The 17,519-nt window shown below is 38.4% G+C and overlaps 1 protein-coding gene across 4 annotated transcripts in view; it reads left to right on the top strand.

The window, feature by feature from the left end:
• uggt1 (UDP-glucose glycoprotein glucosyltransferase 1) overlaps positions 1-17,519 on the top strand; it is a 120,187-nt gene that overhangs the window by 27,898 nt on the left and 74,770 nt on the right. For all 4 annotated transcript variants that reach the window (XM_020534527.2, XM_020534526.2, XM_048604294.1 and 1 more), the window contains exons 10-18: positions 1,581-1,680; positions 4,670-4,730; positions 5,663-5,754; positions 5,877-6,027; positions 8,070-8,189; positions 9,156-9,241; positions 11,263-11,398; positions 12,296-12,427; positions 14,923-15,087. In XM_020534527.2, the coding sequence (XP_020390116.1) occupies positions 1,581-1,680; positions 4,670-4,730; positions 5,663-5,754; positions 5,877-6,027; positions 8,070-8,189; positions 9,156-9,241; positions 11,263-11,398; positions 12,296-12,427; positions 14,923-15,087 (1,043 nt within the window). The remainder of the gene's footprint in view (positions 1-1,580; positions 1,681-4,669; positions 4,731-5,662; positions 5,755-5,876; positions 6,028-8,069; positions 8,190-9,155; positions 9,242-11,262; positions 11,399-12,295; positions 12,428-14,922; positions 15,088-17,519) is intronic.

The raw sequence follows: 17,519 nt of genomic DNA, 5'->3' as shown, positions 1-17,519 counted from the left end.
GGAGGTTGGCTTTGGTTTCCCGGAAAGCTTACCCGAGCAGTCAGTTCAATTCACGAATGACTTGCATTTGTTAACACCTTTTCAAGATCTTGGGACCAAGACATTTAACAATATATGCCTGGAAAAAACATATTCTTGTAGGAGAAAGAGAAGTTAAATTTTGTCAGAACAGACTGATTTTGAATAATATGGCTGTAATTAGTTAATTTCTCTCAAATGTCAAAGGAGCAAGAGCAGTGATGCTTTTTCTATTTGATGATGCTTTTCATTGAACTTAGCAATGCTTCATATGGAGTTTGCAGAATAGGTAATGTCCTGGGGAGTGCCTTTAACCAGGAACTGAGGGGATCAACTACGTATATGCCATATGGTTACAAGTATAGGTCAGAGGCTAGAAATTCTGTGGGGAATAACATCTGTCTCCTTCGTGCCTGTCCACCATCTACAATGCGCAAGTCAGGGATATGCTGGAGTACTCCCCACTTGCCTGCATTTTGCAGTTCAAACAATCAAGCAGCTCGACTCCACCCAGGAAAAAAAAACAACCCGCTAGACTGGCACGCCATCCACCACCTTCAGCATTCACTCACTTCACCATTGTCACACAGTGCAGCAATGTGTACCATCTACAGGATGGGTTATGACAATTCACCCAGGACCCTCTGATACCACCTCACAACCCGTGCCTTCTGCCACCTGGAAATGCAAGGCAGCAGTTGGATGGGGGCATAATTACCTGCAAGTTCTTTTAAGATGCACACTATCTTAACTTGGGAATATCTCACCATTCCTTCACTGTCATGGGTCATAATCCTCAAACTCCCTTCCTGACCTTAGCGTGACATCCAAGGACTGCAGCGGTCCAAGAAAGTAACACCGTATTGGGGTCCATTTGTCTTGGGCAGTCATGACTGGCATAGATAATGAAACTCCCAACTTGTGAAGAAATTTTTAAAAATGCATCTGTTCCAATGATAGAGAGGAGGGCTGGACCCGACCAGTTGAGTGTATGTGATTAAAAATTCTACTGGTGAAAAAATTCTGTTAATTCCTCATGTAGGCCAACTTTGGTTGAGAGAATGACTGGATGACTTGCTCACCAGCCACTTCCTGTCACAGAAAAGAGATTTACTGCTGTCTTTCTCCTTTGGATCAGATATATTGGTTTGCATAATCTACTCTCAGTAATTTGAAATAAAATACCCCAAGAGTTGTGACTGGAAAAAACAGCAGCACTGATATCTACAGTTTTCATTCACAAAGGAAATGTAGATTTGAAACAAATTCCAAACAGTGTTTATTGCCCTTGAGCTCTAAGTCATGTGTGAAAAAGTGATTTCTGATATCAGTATTAATTTCATTGTTTACCAGTTTTGACTTTTACAACTTTGTCTGACTTTCACTGTTTCATTCACAGTAATGTTGTGAATTTATCTTTTACATTTCCTTAACTATCTTAAATAACATTGTGGCTCCTTCAATCCTGGCTGAAATATTCAAGGCATTTTATGTGCTATGCAGCTTCTAGCCATTAATTTGTTGAATAGTTATGGAGATTTTATATCTGTTTGTTGTGACAGATCTAAGCTTCCAAGCTGCTGCTAGAATCTTGGCTGCACCTACAGACGATGCTTTGATGGTAATGCGTGACTTGAGCCAGAATTTTCCCACTAAGGCCAGGTATTATGATAGACGTCTGTTTATTTGTGTAAACTGCATTTATATAATACTGATAAAATTACATTTACATGTAATGATTTTGCTCTGATAATAATGGTGGGACCAGTGGTACTCACTATTTATGCGCAAATTGAGTTGCAACTTCCACTGAATGCAAATGCACAGATTAGCTCAGAAACACAGAAATTGCTGTCTGAGATATTTCCTGCTCCATTATTTTGTGCCCATCTCCTTGGAAAGAGTTCAGAGGCAGCCAGGTGTCGCAGTGGGCAGTGAGAAAGGCCTGCCTTTGTTCACTGGCACTTTGTCACAGCTGTTTTAAGAAACAAATGCACGCACATCTCCAACTATATCCTTCTTCCTTACCCGAATACAACATGCCCTCCCACCCCCACCACCCTTTTATATCCCCTGTGCCAACTTGTTGTCAAATCATACCATCCATTCCTCTCGCCACCACCCTTTGCCCTTAGAACTTCTGTGCCAGTTCACTCAGTACTCCACGTGCTAAGTTCTCGGGAGTCATGTTGAGATTAAAGAAAGCTCATGAGCGTACGTCATGTTAAAAATGATGTTCGTTGATAAAGCAGTCCCTACATTTAACTTCATTCAATCATTTATAAACCTTAACATGCTCATTGTCCCATTTCAAAGATTTCATAGGGATTTGGAGCTGTTCATCAAGCTGAATTGATAGGCACCCTGTTGTGATCATGATAGATTGTGAAATGCATCATACAGCACCAATCTTCTTATGACAACCCTCAAATATGTGTCAACAGACTGAGTTAGATAGAAAGTACTGATTTTTTTTATCACTTCAGATATTTTGCTCAATCAAATATTTAAAGGACAGGAGACTTCAATGTCTTAACAACTCCCTTGACAATTCCATTGCCACTTATATGTCTACCTGCAGTAATCCCAAAGGGGGATTATTTGTTTTCCAAAGGTTTCCACGGATCTCTCTCAAAGGGTATCCTACCTCACCAATGATTGCTGACAAGCTTAGACCTTCTCCTGCTCGGTCTACAGTACACAAGTTGCCAACACAGATGGATCTGGCTAAAGACATCTGCACGAGAACATGTGCAGTTGGTTATGTGAATCATAGATGTGTGAAGTGCAACCCACTTCCTTTTCCCCAACTGTGAAAATTGCAGGGACCAAATTCCAAGGGTGAGATTTCTGGATTCTGTCCTGTGGCACAATTTTAGCTTAATAATGACCCTAAGTATCCTTTTTGTGATATTGATAAGCTTTAATTATTACCGTATCATCTTGCTGCAAATGAAAATTAACTTCTATGAGTGCAGAATTTCATTGTTTCAGTTTTTAATTATTGCTAGAGATGTAATTATCTATGTTATCATTTTTAAAATTATTGTTTGTCAGATTTTACGTTAAATTAAGTATTCTAATTGATACTTTCTGATTCAAATGCTGCACCTCCATTTAATGATTCTGATTGGTTAATGGGATTTTTCTTTTCTTGTCCTGTTCTTCCATGTCCCAGATCATTGCATAGAAGTTGCTGCTGTGATTGGATGTCCCTTAGATAATAAGTTGCTGTTTAAAAGCTCATGTAAAGTCTAAAGGACATCATTTTTTTCACTGATCGTGGTTAAATCTTATCCCATAATTTTCAAGATTATATTTAATTTGATTTCAGGCCCTTTTATTCACGTTGTATGAGCAAAAAGTCACAGGAACATAAGAACAGGAATAGGCCATTCAGCCCCTCGAGCCTGTTCCACCATTCAATGAGATCAGGGCCAATCTGTGGCCTATATCTGCCTTTGGCCTACATCCCTTAATAGCTTCACGAAACAAAAATTTATGTATCTCAGATTTAAGATTAACAACTGATCCAGTATCCACTGCTGCTTGTGAAAGGGAGTTCCAAGCATCTACCGCCCTTCACGAGCGGAAGTGCTTCATAACATCTGTCCTGATTGGTCTAGTCCTAATTCTCAGACTATGCAAGCCCCCCAGCTCCAGTTGTACAATTCCCAATCTGTGGAAGTAGCATTATCTACCCTGTCTTTTCCTGTTAATATCTTAAAGATTTTAATCAGATCATCCTTTAACCTTTCAAATTCTAGAGAAAACAAGTGTAATTGTGTAATCTCTCTTCATAACCCCTGAAGTACAGGTATCATTCTTGTAAACCTATGTTGTACTCTCTCCAAGACCAATATGTCATTCTTAAGATGTGGTGTCCAGTCTTCTCTCAGTACTCCTGAGTCTAACTGGATTTTGTATCAGTACAACATAACTTCTGCATCCTTGTACTTTAGTCCCCTAGATATAAAGGCCAGCATTACATTAGCTTTCTCGATTACTTCCTTCACCTATTTGTGACACGGCAGTAATTGGCCCTCAATTCCCTGGGTTTCTTCCTTGACAGTCTCTTACATGGGACTTTATCAGATACCTTCTGAAAGTCCAGAAACCAGCATCCAGAGACATTCCCCTGTCCACAACCGTAGCCACCTCTTCAAAAAATTCTGTGAAGTTTGTCAGGCATGATTTGCCTGACATGGATCCATGCTAGCTTTCCTTGATTAACTGAAAATGTTCAAGTTACCCCATCCTTGGTTATAGATTCTGACAATTTCCCCACCACAAATGTTTGGCAAACTGGTCTGAAATTCCCTGGTTTTCCTTTTTTGCCCTTCTTAAAAAGCAGCAGAACATGAGACATTGGAACAGTAGCATAGAATTTGTTTCTTCTGTAAATAGATATTCCATGAATCATTTGGTGAATTCTCACTGTTGGAATTCACAGGAATAAACATTTATTTGTTGGTCCAGATTATTAGAGGCTATGAAAAGTAACTAAGGATCTAGACAGAATATAGAAAAAATACAGCGTTCACAAACTACGAATTGAGAATCTAATAGATCTTGTTTATTGTCTAGAAATCCATAATTGATTGAGTTTCTCAATTACAGAATGTACATTTTCTGTTTTTCTAATACATAGGTCTATAACCAGAACTGTTGTGAACTCTGCTATGAGGAGAGAAATAGAAGAGCATCAACAAGTAAGTGCCCATTTAATATTCTTTCATTCTGCCCCAAATAATTGCCAATTTAGATTGAAAAACACAAAGTTCCATTGAATTTTGTGCGCTCTCATGATAATTGTGAAGTAGCCTGAATTAATGCCTTTTTTATTGTTTAAATCTTGTGCTTTTTTGACACTTTCTGTAGTGCTTCCAGTGTGCCTGAAAGTGGGGTTGAGTTACCAGCTGACCAGTAGAATCTTCAGTCTAATATAGCTGCTCCAGTTTCTCCATTCATCCATATGTTTCTATATCTCTGCTTCCCAGACCTTCACTCTCTTAACTAGGGCCCTGTGCTCACATGGAGTAGGAAGAAGGTGTATGTGTTTTTTTTTTCCTTAATTTTGGACATTGGCAAATAATAGAATCAGTGGAGGGATTGAATGCCATTCAGAACACAAAAGCAAGTGATAAAGGGCTGAACAAAGTTAAATTACCTCTTCGAATAGGAAGCACAGGAGCTGCTGGTGTGGTGACCATTTTAATGCTTATTTAAAATTGCATTTATTTCTCATTGCCTCCACTTAAGGAAGTGACTATTTAATTGCACTTTTGTTCCAAAGACAACCATTCATCTTGTACAATTAGTGATTATGTGCTAAAGCATTTAACTGTCGAGGCATGACAGTTGAGGAATGGATTAATAATCAGGAGCCTTGATAATCTATTTTTTAAATTTTCCTCATTTCACCCCACGCCCGCAATGAGGACTGGTAATACTTATCTCAATATCTGAATTGCTTCTGTGCTCAGGGTCAGCAAACAGCAGAGTCTGTAGCTCACTGGGCATGCTTCAATTGTTGTCTGGCTAAACAAATCTGTGAACCTGGGACTAAAATAGAAATTTTATGCTGAATGAGCAGGAATTACAAGAAACATTTTTGGCAGTAATTCTTTACTTTTACTTTCAGACCTTCAAAGAAACATTTGGCCTTCACCCAGGTGACTCTGCACTTTTCATCAATGGCCTTAGTATTGATCTTGATGTGCAAGATATCTTCAGGTATGGGAAGCCAGTCTATCACAATATATGCAAATAAATTAAAACACACATACAAATTGTAGAAATTAGGCAGTGTTTGTTTCCTGTCAAAATTAACGGTCCTGTCTTTGTGTGTTTGCCAGTGTTCTGGACTTACTGCGCAATGAGGCCCGTCTCATGGAAGGTCTGCACGATCTGGGAATTCAGGGGGATGAACTGCATGAATTACTGAAGTTAAATGTACAGCCAGCAGATTCTGATTATGGTGTAGAGATTCGCAACCCAGCTATCTATGTAAGTTTGATTATCTTGTATCCTTGGCATTGTTATTTATCGTTCAACAAGGCTATTTGCTGAAGTAGGTGATACCTGAAAGCATAGGCCGTCAAGTTTGTTTGCCACTCGACGAGATCATGGCTGATCTGACAATCCTCGACTCCACTTTCCTGCCTTATTCCCATAACTTTTGATACCATTATGGTTAAACATCTATCAGCCTCTACTTTGAATATACTTAACCCACTGTCCTCCATAATAACGAATTCCATGAAATAACTGCACAGAGGCTGGTATCCTGTCACCATGTCACCCTTTGTACATGTGCACAGTACACTGGCTGTGGCCAGCCAGCTCGGAGTCAGTCCCTTAAACTGAGGAGATTCTGAATCCCCTGTTTACATTGGCCAGCCAGGGCTTCCTGATTGGCTCAAGTTAACAACCTCAATCAAGGGTCTTGTAGTCAAAGATCCACCTGAATCCAATCATTACAACTGCAGTCAGAGAAAAAGAAATTCTCCTTATCTCTGCCTTAAGTGGGTGTCCCTTAAGTCTGAGATTATGCCTTCTGGTCCCAGACTGTAGGATTAACATATTCTCTGCATGACCCGGTCAAGCCCCCTAAGAACGTTACATGTTTCAGTAAGGTCTCCTCTCATTCTTCTAAACTCCAACGAGTACAAATCCAACCTACTCAACCTCTCCTCAGAAGAAATTCCCTTAGTTCAACCTAGTGCATCTTCTCTGAACTGCCTCCAGTGCCAGTGTGTCCTCCCTTAGATAAGGGAAACAAGACCATTTACAGTATTTCAGATGTGTTCTGACTAGTGCCTTGGATAGTTTTAGCAATGCCTCCCAATTTTTGTTTTGTTTCTATTGAAATAAAAGCTGCCAGCCCATTTGCCTTCCCTTTTAAATTCTGAACTTAGATGTCAGCTTTTTGTGAAACGTGCATCAGGACCACCAAATTTCTCTATGCTGCAGCTTTCTACAGTCTTTCTCCATTTAAACAATATTCAGCTTTTCTATTCTTCCCAAGTGCATAACCTCATATTTTCTCATCATACTCTGTGTGCAAATTTTTTTTCACTCACGTAACCTGTCTATATTCCTCTGTAGACTCTCTGTATCATCCTCGCTATTTGTCTTCTCTCCTCTTCTTTTGTGTTATCAGCTAACTGGATAATAGGACATTTACTTCCTTCATCCAAGTCATTTAATATGTATTATTTCTGTGTTTACTAAATTCTGCTAGCACAGTGTTGGCCAGATTGTCATCTATTCCACCAAATTTTGCGACATATTCTTAAAGACAGGGTCTTGCTGTTAGGGATTCTCTTAAAAGGGTATTAAACAGAACTTTGCTGAAACATTTTCCATACTCTGACTTTATTCACTATTTCAACAATGCCCTCGTAGCATAATTATGAACTTTGAGAACTAACTTATTCTGATAGCGCAAGAACTAGTTTAAGTGAAGTAAAGCCATTGTTGTGTTCCAGCATGCTTCAGCTTTACTTGCATTTATTACAGCAAATGTTTTATTAACCGACACCTATGGGACCAAGAGTGTGCAGTCGATCAAATATTCTGGTTGATCAAGAGGTCCACATAATCAATGTTAAAAAAAACACTAAGTAATAGAAACAAAGCAAGGGGTATACACAATACTGTTATACTTTCTTTACAGCATAAATCACTTAAATGATAATGCAACTTTGCCTAAAATAAAACTTAGCAGCAGAGAGCCTTCTCACTCACACCTTCGGCTGACTACTTAGACATCACAGGGATCATGATAATTCAGTAAACTTAGCAGTATTTTAGGTATATAATTTTTGAGAGTGCTGGTTCATAAGTTACCAGTTAAAACAAAGTTTGCTGCACTTGTATTCGAACTCCTGAACACAGTATCAGCATGGTGTCAAAGTTACAGTGTGTCAGTAAAAATCAAAAGATGTCAACATTACTCCTTTTTGATGATTATACTTGAATGCTGCTAACTCAACTGTGGATGGCTTTGTCGATGTTGATTATAATTAGTATTTTGCTCAAAATAGTGGATCAATAATCTGGAGACGGATAGCAAATACAACACCTGGCCTTCTAATGTGCAGGAACTTCTGAGACCCACATTTCTTGGAGTTATCCGGCAGATTCGGAAAAACTTTCACAACTTTGTGAGTAAAACAAAAACAATTTCGTTTTATTTAGGCACAAAGCAGACATAGAACTCAATTTTATATGTTACAATAAGGTTATTTATGCTAGTAGGAAAATGAAAGCTTATGTCCTACAAACAATTTTGAAAGCATGTGAATTTGTCAGCAGTATAGCTGAGCTCTTCAATCGGGACCATTTAAGGAATTTTCTGCTGATAAATAATTGGTGATACGGTAGAGAATATAACATGCTTTTATTTTCCCAGTTGTTGGTCTTGCTGGGCATGATTTGCTGAAGGATAAATGTTATTTTAATTTACTACAAAAATATGGCTTAACACCACATTACATCATCTGCTTTTATTCAGTGTATTTTGCCCTCACATTCCAAACATCTTTTTGTTTTCTGCAAGGGAGAAATTGTACCAAGTTAGACTGTATCTGTGGTCCATGTCCATATGCAGCAGAGTTCATTGAGCTTATATTTTCTTCCTGTGTGACATTTTGCAGTTACCAGATCAAAGGGATTAATCTCTCCTGATGGTTGGGGAGTCTTGTAGCTAGGCACTAATAGTAAAACAAAGACGTCACACAGAGCCTTTCTCACATGTGCATGATCCAGTTTCCATGGCACTCCTTTTTAAAGCAAATGGTTTTGATGGGCGTAACACACAGTAAAGATTCCAATCCAAGATATTACAGAAAAAAATGTTTAAATGGATCAAATTGCCTGCAGTGGTATACCTAACAAGATTTCTATTGCGCGAAATACTCCACTGTCCAAATATTTCAAACTTCGTTAAATGTGTTAGTATTCAAAAAGCTTTGTTTTTGTAACATCGTTAAATTCTTTTTGATCATGATGCTGAGTTCCCATTTGCTTCTCTGAATTGCTGGCACTTAAAAGAGACAAATCCCTGAGAGTTATACTTTTGAGCAACAATAAATGCTCAAGCTATTTCTGATAATTTTGTTTAATTTTAGGTGCTCATTGTTGATCCAACTGATGAAAGCACACCTGAGTTGCTGAAAATGGCAGAAATGTTTTACACAAATGATATCCCACTCAGGTATGTTTTTCACTGATTCATTCATTGATGTTCAGGTATTTTTCTGATACTTTAAAGATATTGTTTGTGCTGAGCAACACTGTTTGTTTTCTACTTCAGATTTTACATTCTTCCCTGCCATCTCTGACTAATTTTGGATTTCCTTTTGAGCAAATGTTGTTTGTTATTAAAATCCACAGCAAGGCCTAAACTAATTGCAATAACAAAGTAAGACAATTGCCCTCTTTCACGATTGGCTGTGTTTTCAAACCAAGCTCAATTAAGTTCTTTTGTTTCTTCAGTAGCCTCTTCAAACGAGGCAACGATTTATTCATGGAACTCAATCACTAAATAAAAAAAATGTCAAAGTCAAGTAGAACTCATTCATGAAATAAATCTTTTTCCACCTTTACTTCTACAAAGCAAGAGTTCTAAGTTTAATGAAGGAGCAAGGTGACCACAAAGTTTGAAGATGGTAGTTTTGTTTCAGACCCCACGTGTTCATAAGATGTCCGAGCAGGTTGCTTTAAAAAAATTAAATGGAAGAAAAGTAATTTTGGACTGAAAACATCAACTCTGTTTCTCTTTTCACCGATGCTGTCAGACCTGCCAAATTTTCCAGCACTTTGTTTTTATTTAGTACAGGTTACTCGCTGTTGTAATTTATTCCTCCAGTTCTAAAACCAAAAATCCCATCTGCTTTTTTAGCAGCCTTCTAAACATGTCTTCCACCATTTTAGCATTTGTTTACATACGTGCCCAGGCCTTTCCATTCCTGCACCTCTTTTAATTCCTCAATATTTAGTCTACATTGCCTTTCCTCGTGCTCCGTGGCAAAATGTATCACTTCTTGTTTATTTACAATAAATTTAGTATGCGGCATATCTGCTCATTTTGCAAATCTACTTTTTCTCAAGTCAAAGGTGTAATGGTCCCAGTACTGATATATGGGGAACACCACTGTGCATTTCCCCTTCTAGTCTGGAAAAACTATGGTTCACCGCAACTTTGACCTTTCTGCCCTTTGGTCAGTACTGCACTCGGGCTGCTCCTGTCTCTTTAATCCCATGGGTTTGAATTTTGATTAAGTTCCTAGTATGTGTTGCTTTGACAAACATCTTTTGGAAGCCCATATATACATTAACCAAGCTACGCTTTATGAACCTTATTCTTCATTTCATAAAAGAACACAGGAATGATTCACAGCTGTTTTTCATTTCTCTGACCATATTTTCCATCGCCTTTTCTTTCATGGTTTGTCTCCAGAAATATCTCCAACATTGATGGTAGGCTGACTGACTTATAGCTTACAGATTTTCACTTTTCCCCTTTTGAACAGCGGTGTAACATTTATGGATAGGATTTTCCCTGGCTTCAGGATACCTCTGCTGTTCAAATGAGTGTCGGAAGCCCTCACTGTGCGGAGAAGAGTCACTCATCTCTGATTTTTCCTGAACTGGCCAATTAGTGTTATCACCATCTTCTGTGGGCTTTCAAAGCTGGGTACCATTGCAAATAAGTACAGAAGATAGTGCTCCAAGGTGGAGGCGCCGTCTCTCCAACCTTTTAAATGTAAAATAAAGGTATGCCTTCATCCTTAGTAGCTGGGCCATCATTGTGGGTTGGAGGGATGTTGGGAAACCACACCTTGGGGAGATCTGCAGCTGAAGGCAAGGGGGCCTCTGTGCTTTCTGAGTGTTGGACACTCATTCTGCAGGCAGGAAGTAGTCCCAGCCAGTTGGTCTGTTTCATCCTACCTCCAGGAGAATTCCTGTTAGCTTTCAACATTAGGCCTTAATAAATCTTTTGGTTTGATTTAATTTGATTTGGTAACTGGCATGCCATCCAGCAGTATGAAATTTCACGCCTTCATCCGTCAATGTCCAGTGCCATCTATGCCCAAACATTCAACCCAATGTTATTTAATTTTGTTTATTCCAAAAGGAATGTCAGAGGGATGAACCATCATATGTAATTTTTATTCGAGGATGATTCCAACAATGAACATGGTTGATAATGTGTGATTTTACTTTTTGTAACAGGATTGGCTTGGTATTTGTGGTTGATGATTCGGATGAGGCTAATGGTCTAAAAGATCCTGGTGTTGCACTCTTCAGAGCATTTAACTTTGTTGCTGATGAATTGGACAATATGAATGCCTTCCAGACAATCATTTCGGTATGTTAGACGATAGCCTGGCACACAGGAGTGACAGTGTTCAAATTCTACGTTTTTGTTTTTGTTTATTATCTTCCTTTCTTGTCAAGGGTACTGCTTCATGTAGGAGTATAATACCAGGGATCAAATGAGATGAAGTCACTGATCAAAAAGCAAAATACCAAAAAATGTGAAAATCTGAAATAAAACACACAATGCTGGAAGTAGTCAGCAGGTTGGGCAGCATCTGTAGGGAATGAAACTGTGTTATCATTTCAGTGTTGATGAGTTCTATGGAATGGCATCAACATGAATTCATGTTCCCCCACTCCATAGTCTAGGCCATCATCATCCTTCCAGCCAAGCTTTCTAGTTTGTATGCTAACATTTTTATCAATCTTCTTGAATGACTTTGTCCATTCAGTTAGTGCTGGATTAAAATTAATTTCCATTTGAGAATGAGATTTAAAATACCATGAGAGGCAAAAAAGAAGCTCAGTTTAGAGACTAATGGTTGAAAAATAAATATAAACTAGCAGTATCTCTGTTGTTTATTGACCATATCCAACTTCGCCTATGGAAATAAATTTAGTGTACTAATGGAGATTTCAAGGTAGTTTCATTGTCATCTCATCTATGCTCCAAAAGCCCTACCCCTCCCCCCACCTCCCTAACCTCTCTGTTTACTGTGAAATGTCACACATAAATTTGAATTGTAGTTTGTATGATAAAGTTTGGCTCCTGGAATTTTATCTTATTGGAGGTTAGGTGTGCTGTGTGAAATGTTTCATGGGATAAATTGTAAATGCTCCGTGTTGATGTGGTTGATGTTTAGTGGCAAAGGAGCAGTATAAGTAGATCAGTAGTTTCGTTTTTGTAATCCTGAGTTTTATCCATAGTCTTTTTATTTTCTTTAAGATATACAGCAAGGTAAAGGAAGGTGAAAAGCTGGCAATTGAACACATCATTGGCGTCTTGGAGAAGGACTTTTCGAACGTAGAGGTGACCAGTATTCTGGGACCTAATTCAGCATATGACAGAAACCGTAAGGTGAGACTTGTTAATTCGTGAGAGTTATGAACTCTGTTTCTCAGTTAAGTTGATTTCAATATATGGGGTTAAATCCTTGAGCCTGTGTTTGTTGGGTTTGCAGAAGTAGGGTGTCAGCATCATGCTCACTCCTGAACTGTACCTCATAGTACAGCAGATAGGTTGGCATCAAAATTAACAGCCTGTCCACCATGTTTAAATAATTAATCAGGTCAGTTGAATTTGGTGCCAAGCCAGATGACTCAATAATGTAGTATCCATGCCATAATCTGGTTGGTGTGCATGGACAGGCACAAAAGGACATGCCGTTTGATTTAAGTGGACTGCTTTAAAGGTGGGAAGGAAAGAGTGGGGTCACAATTCCATTTCTTGTGTGCACTGGGGGAACATCCCCAAGATCCACTAACCCCGTCCCCCTAGTCAAATCCGTTACTGCCACTCCTGTCTAGGTTTTAACCAGCTTTCTAGGATGGGACCTCCAATCATGGTGGAGCAGGAAGAACAGTCTGAGCTAGTTTGGCTGGCTCCAAGTACGTCATGGCTGTGAGGTTGACATCTTCTAGGGTGCATCAAGTGCCAGTCAACCGTCAGCCTCCCTTCTGGGTGGGAGGGGGGAATGGGGTGAACAGTTGCAACCCCACTCTTTGTAAATTCCAAGCCTTTAGATTTTCTTTGATTTGTAGCTGAAAGTGGACAATTCCATCGTCTGGTAGTCAAGCGAATATGCACTTGTTGCCTTAAAATTGTAAATCTGTTTATGTAAAGCAGCAGAAAACACTCTTCAGCATCAGTACTGTTGATCTAAAAATAACAAGTTTTGGAGAACTACTGCATGAGTACAAAAATGTGTTACCTGAACTGTCCCTTACAAACAGCTGACATCGAGGAGAAGGAGCACTTCCATGATGCCCTAAAAGAATTATAACTGAAAAATAAGGTGTTTAATTCAAAATAAGTAGATCAAAATTCATCAATTAAATAATCTTAACAGTTGGGAAAATTTCGAATAATTAAAACGAAGAATTGTGGATGTTGGAAATCTGAAACAAACAGAAACAAATTGCTGGAGAAACTCAGCAGGTCTGGCAACATCTGTGCAGAGAAAGCAGAGTCAACATTCCATGTCCAGTGACGCTTCTTCAGAACACAGAATTCTGGGAGAATTTCAAGGTTGTGTACACCATATTTGAAATATTTGCAGGAATTTTGACCACAACTGCTTGTGTAGTGACCTGCCGGAGGAGGGTGAATCACCTCAAGTGGTTGAAGTTTCAGTGGGTGAGCAGTTTGGGAATAGTGACCTTTAACTTTCAAAGTTATTATTGAAAGGGATGAGGTCAGTTCAAAAATTAGGTATCTAATCGGGGGAGAAGGCTGATTTCACCATCGTTAAATAGAAATTGGCAAACAAAAACTGAAATCAGCTGTTTGCAGCTAGATCTACATTTGGAAAGTGGTTGATAATCAAAGTCTTTAAAATTATGAAAGAATCTGATAAAGTCATTACATTGAAACTGCTATGTTGGGGAAATTCAGAGTGAGGGAGTGCACTGTTACAATTCGAGCCAAACTGTTCATGTTTGAAACCAGGAATCAATTTTTCTGAATATTAGTAGAAATCAGAACACCATGTTTCCCCCAAAGGTACATGGATGTTGGGTCAAGTCTAAGTTTCAAGATTGCACGTTATTTTAGATAGAGCCTCGAGTAACATAGGAAAAAGACACGAAATGAAGTTAAACTACAAATCAGCTCTGATCAAATAAAACGACTGAGCAAACTTGATGGTCTGAATGTCCTGCTCCAGTAATTATGTTCTTCATTTCATTTCACCTTGAACTGAGAACAGTCGAAAATTTTCATGTTAGCATTTTGTATGTGGTGTTTTAGTAACTATTCTAGAGTGAATGAAGCAGAATAAGTTATCTTTAGCTCTATCCTTTTAAGTTCTGTAATTTTCACAATGCTGAAAGGTATGCAAAACTATTGTAGCTGTTCTGTAATTCAAGTGACTGCATATTTTCTGAAAGAAAACCATTCAAGCAGAATAATAAAGATTGAAAAGAAGTAATTTTGTGCATTGGATTCAAACTGTGTGTCAAGTGAGTGATTTATCACTTAATTTAGCTTAATATTTCTTCTTAATATTGTTCAAATTGACGTGCATTTTGCCAGTCCTTAAAACATGGTTATCAGTGTTTAGCAATTCACTCCTTAAAAAAGTAATTTTATGACAACAAAAATTACAATTTAGTAAATATTTTATGAAAATGCAAATCAAGATTAATATGGGTTTGAAGTTCTAAAGTTTGTCACAAATTGTTTCTACATTTATCAAATTAAATCTGAAGTTGCTATTAACCCAAACTTGATAACATTACTACAAGTTGCAATTATGTCAAGTTATTTAGCAGGTAATTGTTTAATGTAAGGAAATGTAGAAACAGTGATCTGCGCTGAGCCGTGTTTCTGTTACTTTTGTTTTTCTTTGTTAGGAATGCAAAGATTACTATAAGCAGTCAGGCCTGGGCCCTCTGCCTATTGCCCTTTACAATGGCATGCCTTACCAGAGAGAGCAGTTGGATCCTGATGAGTTAGAAACTGTAACGATGCACAAAATCTTGGACAACACAGCTTTCTTTCAGAAAGTTGTTTACTTGGTAAGTAAAATTACATAATTTTTGTCATACCTGAGTTAATTCATCAATGCATTTTGGTAAAGCAAACAAGGGCAGGACTTGTACAGTTAATTGTAGGGCCCTGGGTGGTATTTTTGAACAGACAACTCGGGGTTCGGTTACCTTCTTTGAAAGTTGCATGTCAGGTAAATAGGGTGGTTAAGAAAGCATTTAGCACATTTGCCTTTATTACTCAGCCCAATGAATGTAGGAGTTGCGACATCATGTTGAGCTTGGACAGACATTGGTGAGGCCACTTCTGGAGTACTGTGTACAATTCTGCTCACCCTACATAGGAATGATATCATTAAATTGGAAAGGATTCAGAAAAGATTTACCGGTATGTTGCTGGGAATGGAGGGTTTGAGTTAGAAGGAGAGACTGGATAAGCTGGGACTTCTTTCAATGGACCGTAGGAGGTTGAGTGGTGACCTTATTGAGGTTAATAAAATCATGAGGGGCATAGATAAGGTGAATGGCAAAAGTCTTTTTCCTAGGTTAGGGGAGTTCAAAACAAGGCGGAATATTTTTAAGGTGAGATGAGAAAGATGTAAAAAGGGCATGAGAGGCAATTTTTTTTTTAACACGAGAGTGGTTCATGTGCGGAATGAACTGCCAGAGGAAGTGGTAGATCCAGATACGACATTTAAAAGACATTTGGTTCAGTACATGAGTAGGAAAGGTTTAGAGGGATATGGGCCAAACACAGGCAAGTTTGGGTAACTTGGTCAGCATGGAAGAATTGGACCTAATGGTCCGTTTCTATGCTGTGTGACTCTGACTGTATAAATCTCGCCTTAACTTCCTTTGTCAGTAGATAAACAATCCCAGCTTTTCTAGTCTCCCTACGTGGTTGTAGTCCCTGATCCTATATTTTTAAGAATATTGTTAGACGTTCTTTGTTAAGAGCTAACAACTACAGGATGATCCATTTCCTTTTTCATAAGTGAACAAAGTTATGGAAATTGATTGTCTGGCACACATTTCAGATTGATTTTTGATTTACAAGGCAATTAAGGGTTTTGGGGAGGCAGACCAGAAAGTGGAGTTAAGGCCACGGTCAGATCAGTCATGATTGTGTTGAATATCAGAGCAGGCCTGAGGGGCTGAGTGGGGGATACCCCTTCTAATTCGTGTGTTCTTATGACAAGTTATGTAAAGTAATATGATGTTTTGCAGTTTAACTGAAGATAAGTTTTTGAAGAATTAGGAAAAAAAAATCAGCATTTAAATAAATCAACCAGGAAGAACCAAATAATTACATTACCACAATGGTTTATTCTTCATAATTGTGTTTGAAAATAATTGTGCATAAAGCATGCATCCATGTTATTGTTAATGAAATGGTCAAGGAAGTACAGTACGATAATGAAAACTGTGGGCATCAGTGTGAAATACTTGAAGTTTAAAACAAAAAGTCTTTGGGTTATTTGTTGAGCTGGATGAATAATGAAAACGTTGTTGTAACTACAAAATTTTAAATTCTAGCCCTCCCACACCCTCCTATTTCCCTTTCAGACACACACGTTTTTGTAGTTTTTAACTCATTGTGGTATACTTCATTGACTTCCTCATCTTCACTTCTCACCAAGCACCACTAAAACTAAAAAAAAAACTGAATTAAATGGTCATTTATCTCATTGCTATTTTTGGGACTTTGATATGTGTGAATTGGCTGCAATGTTTCCCTATATGGGACAGATTTATTTGACTGAGACAGACTTTGGGATAACTCAAGATCTTGTAAGATGAGCATGGAAGACATTTCGGACAAGATGCCAGAAAGATTTCCAAAATTATTTATTGGATTACAGGGGTTATAAGAAAATTGAAAGTGTGAATTGGTGGGTTTCTGGTCTGTAGAAAAGAGGAGGCTGAATGATAGCTAAATAATCATCTAAAATTATTAAATGTTTGACAAGACAGATTTAAAGATGTTTTCACTATGGATGAGTCCAGAAGTAAGGGTCATAGCTAGAAGGTCACTAGTCCTTCATAAATCCAGTAAGGGACTCTAGAGAAACTTATTTATCCAGAGAGTTACGAGTATATGGAACTTATTAGCGTAAGGAGTAGTTTTGGCGAATAGCATAGATGCATTTAAAGGGATAATAGATAAACACATGATGCAAAAATAAATGGGACAAAATGCCAATAGCGAAATATATAATGAATGGAGGCTAATGGTGAGCATAAACAGCAGCATGGGCCAATTGAATCAGAGATAGTAGGAACTGCAGATGCTGGAGAATCCGAGACAACAAGGTGCAGGGCTGGATGAACACAGCAGGCCAAGCAGCATCATAGGAGCAGAGAGGCTGACGTTTCGGGCCTAGACCCTTCATTAGAAAAGGGGGTTCTGAAATAAATAGGGAGAGAGTGGGAGGCGGATAGAAGAGGGATAGAGGAGAGGA

This window comes from Rhincodon typus, chromosome 13, assembly GCF_021869965.1.
Source record: "Rhincodon typus isolate 14 chromosome 13, sRhiTyp1.1, whole genome shotgun sequence".
Lineage (NCBI taxonomy): Eukaryota > Metazoa > Chordata > Chondrichthyes > Orectolobiformes > Rhincodontidae > Rhincodon > Rhincodon typus.
The sequence above is the reverse complement of the archived record's forward strand: the minus strand, read 5'-3'. Positions and strand labels throughout refer to the sequence as shown.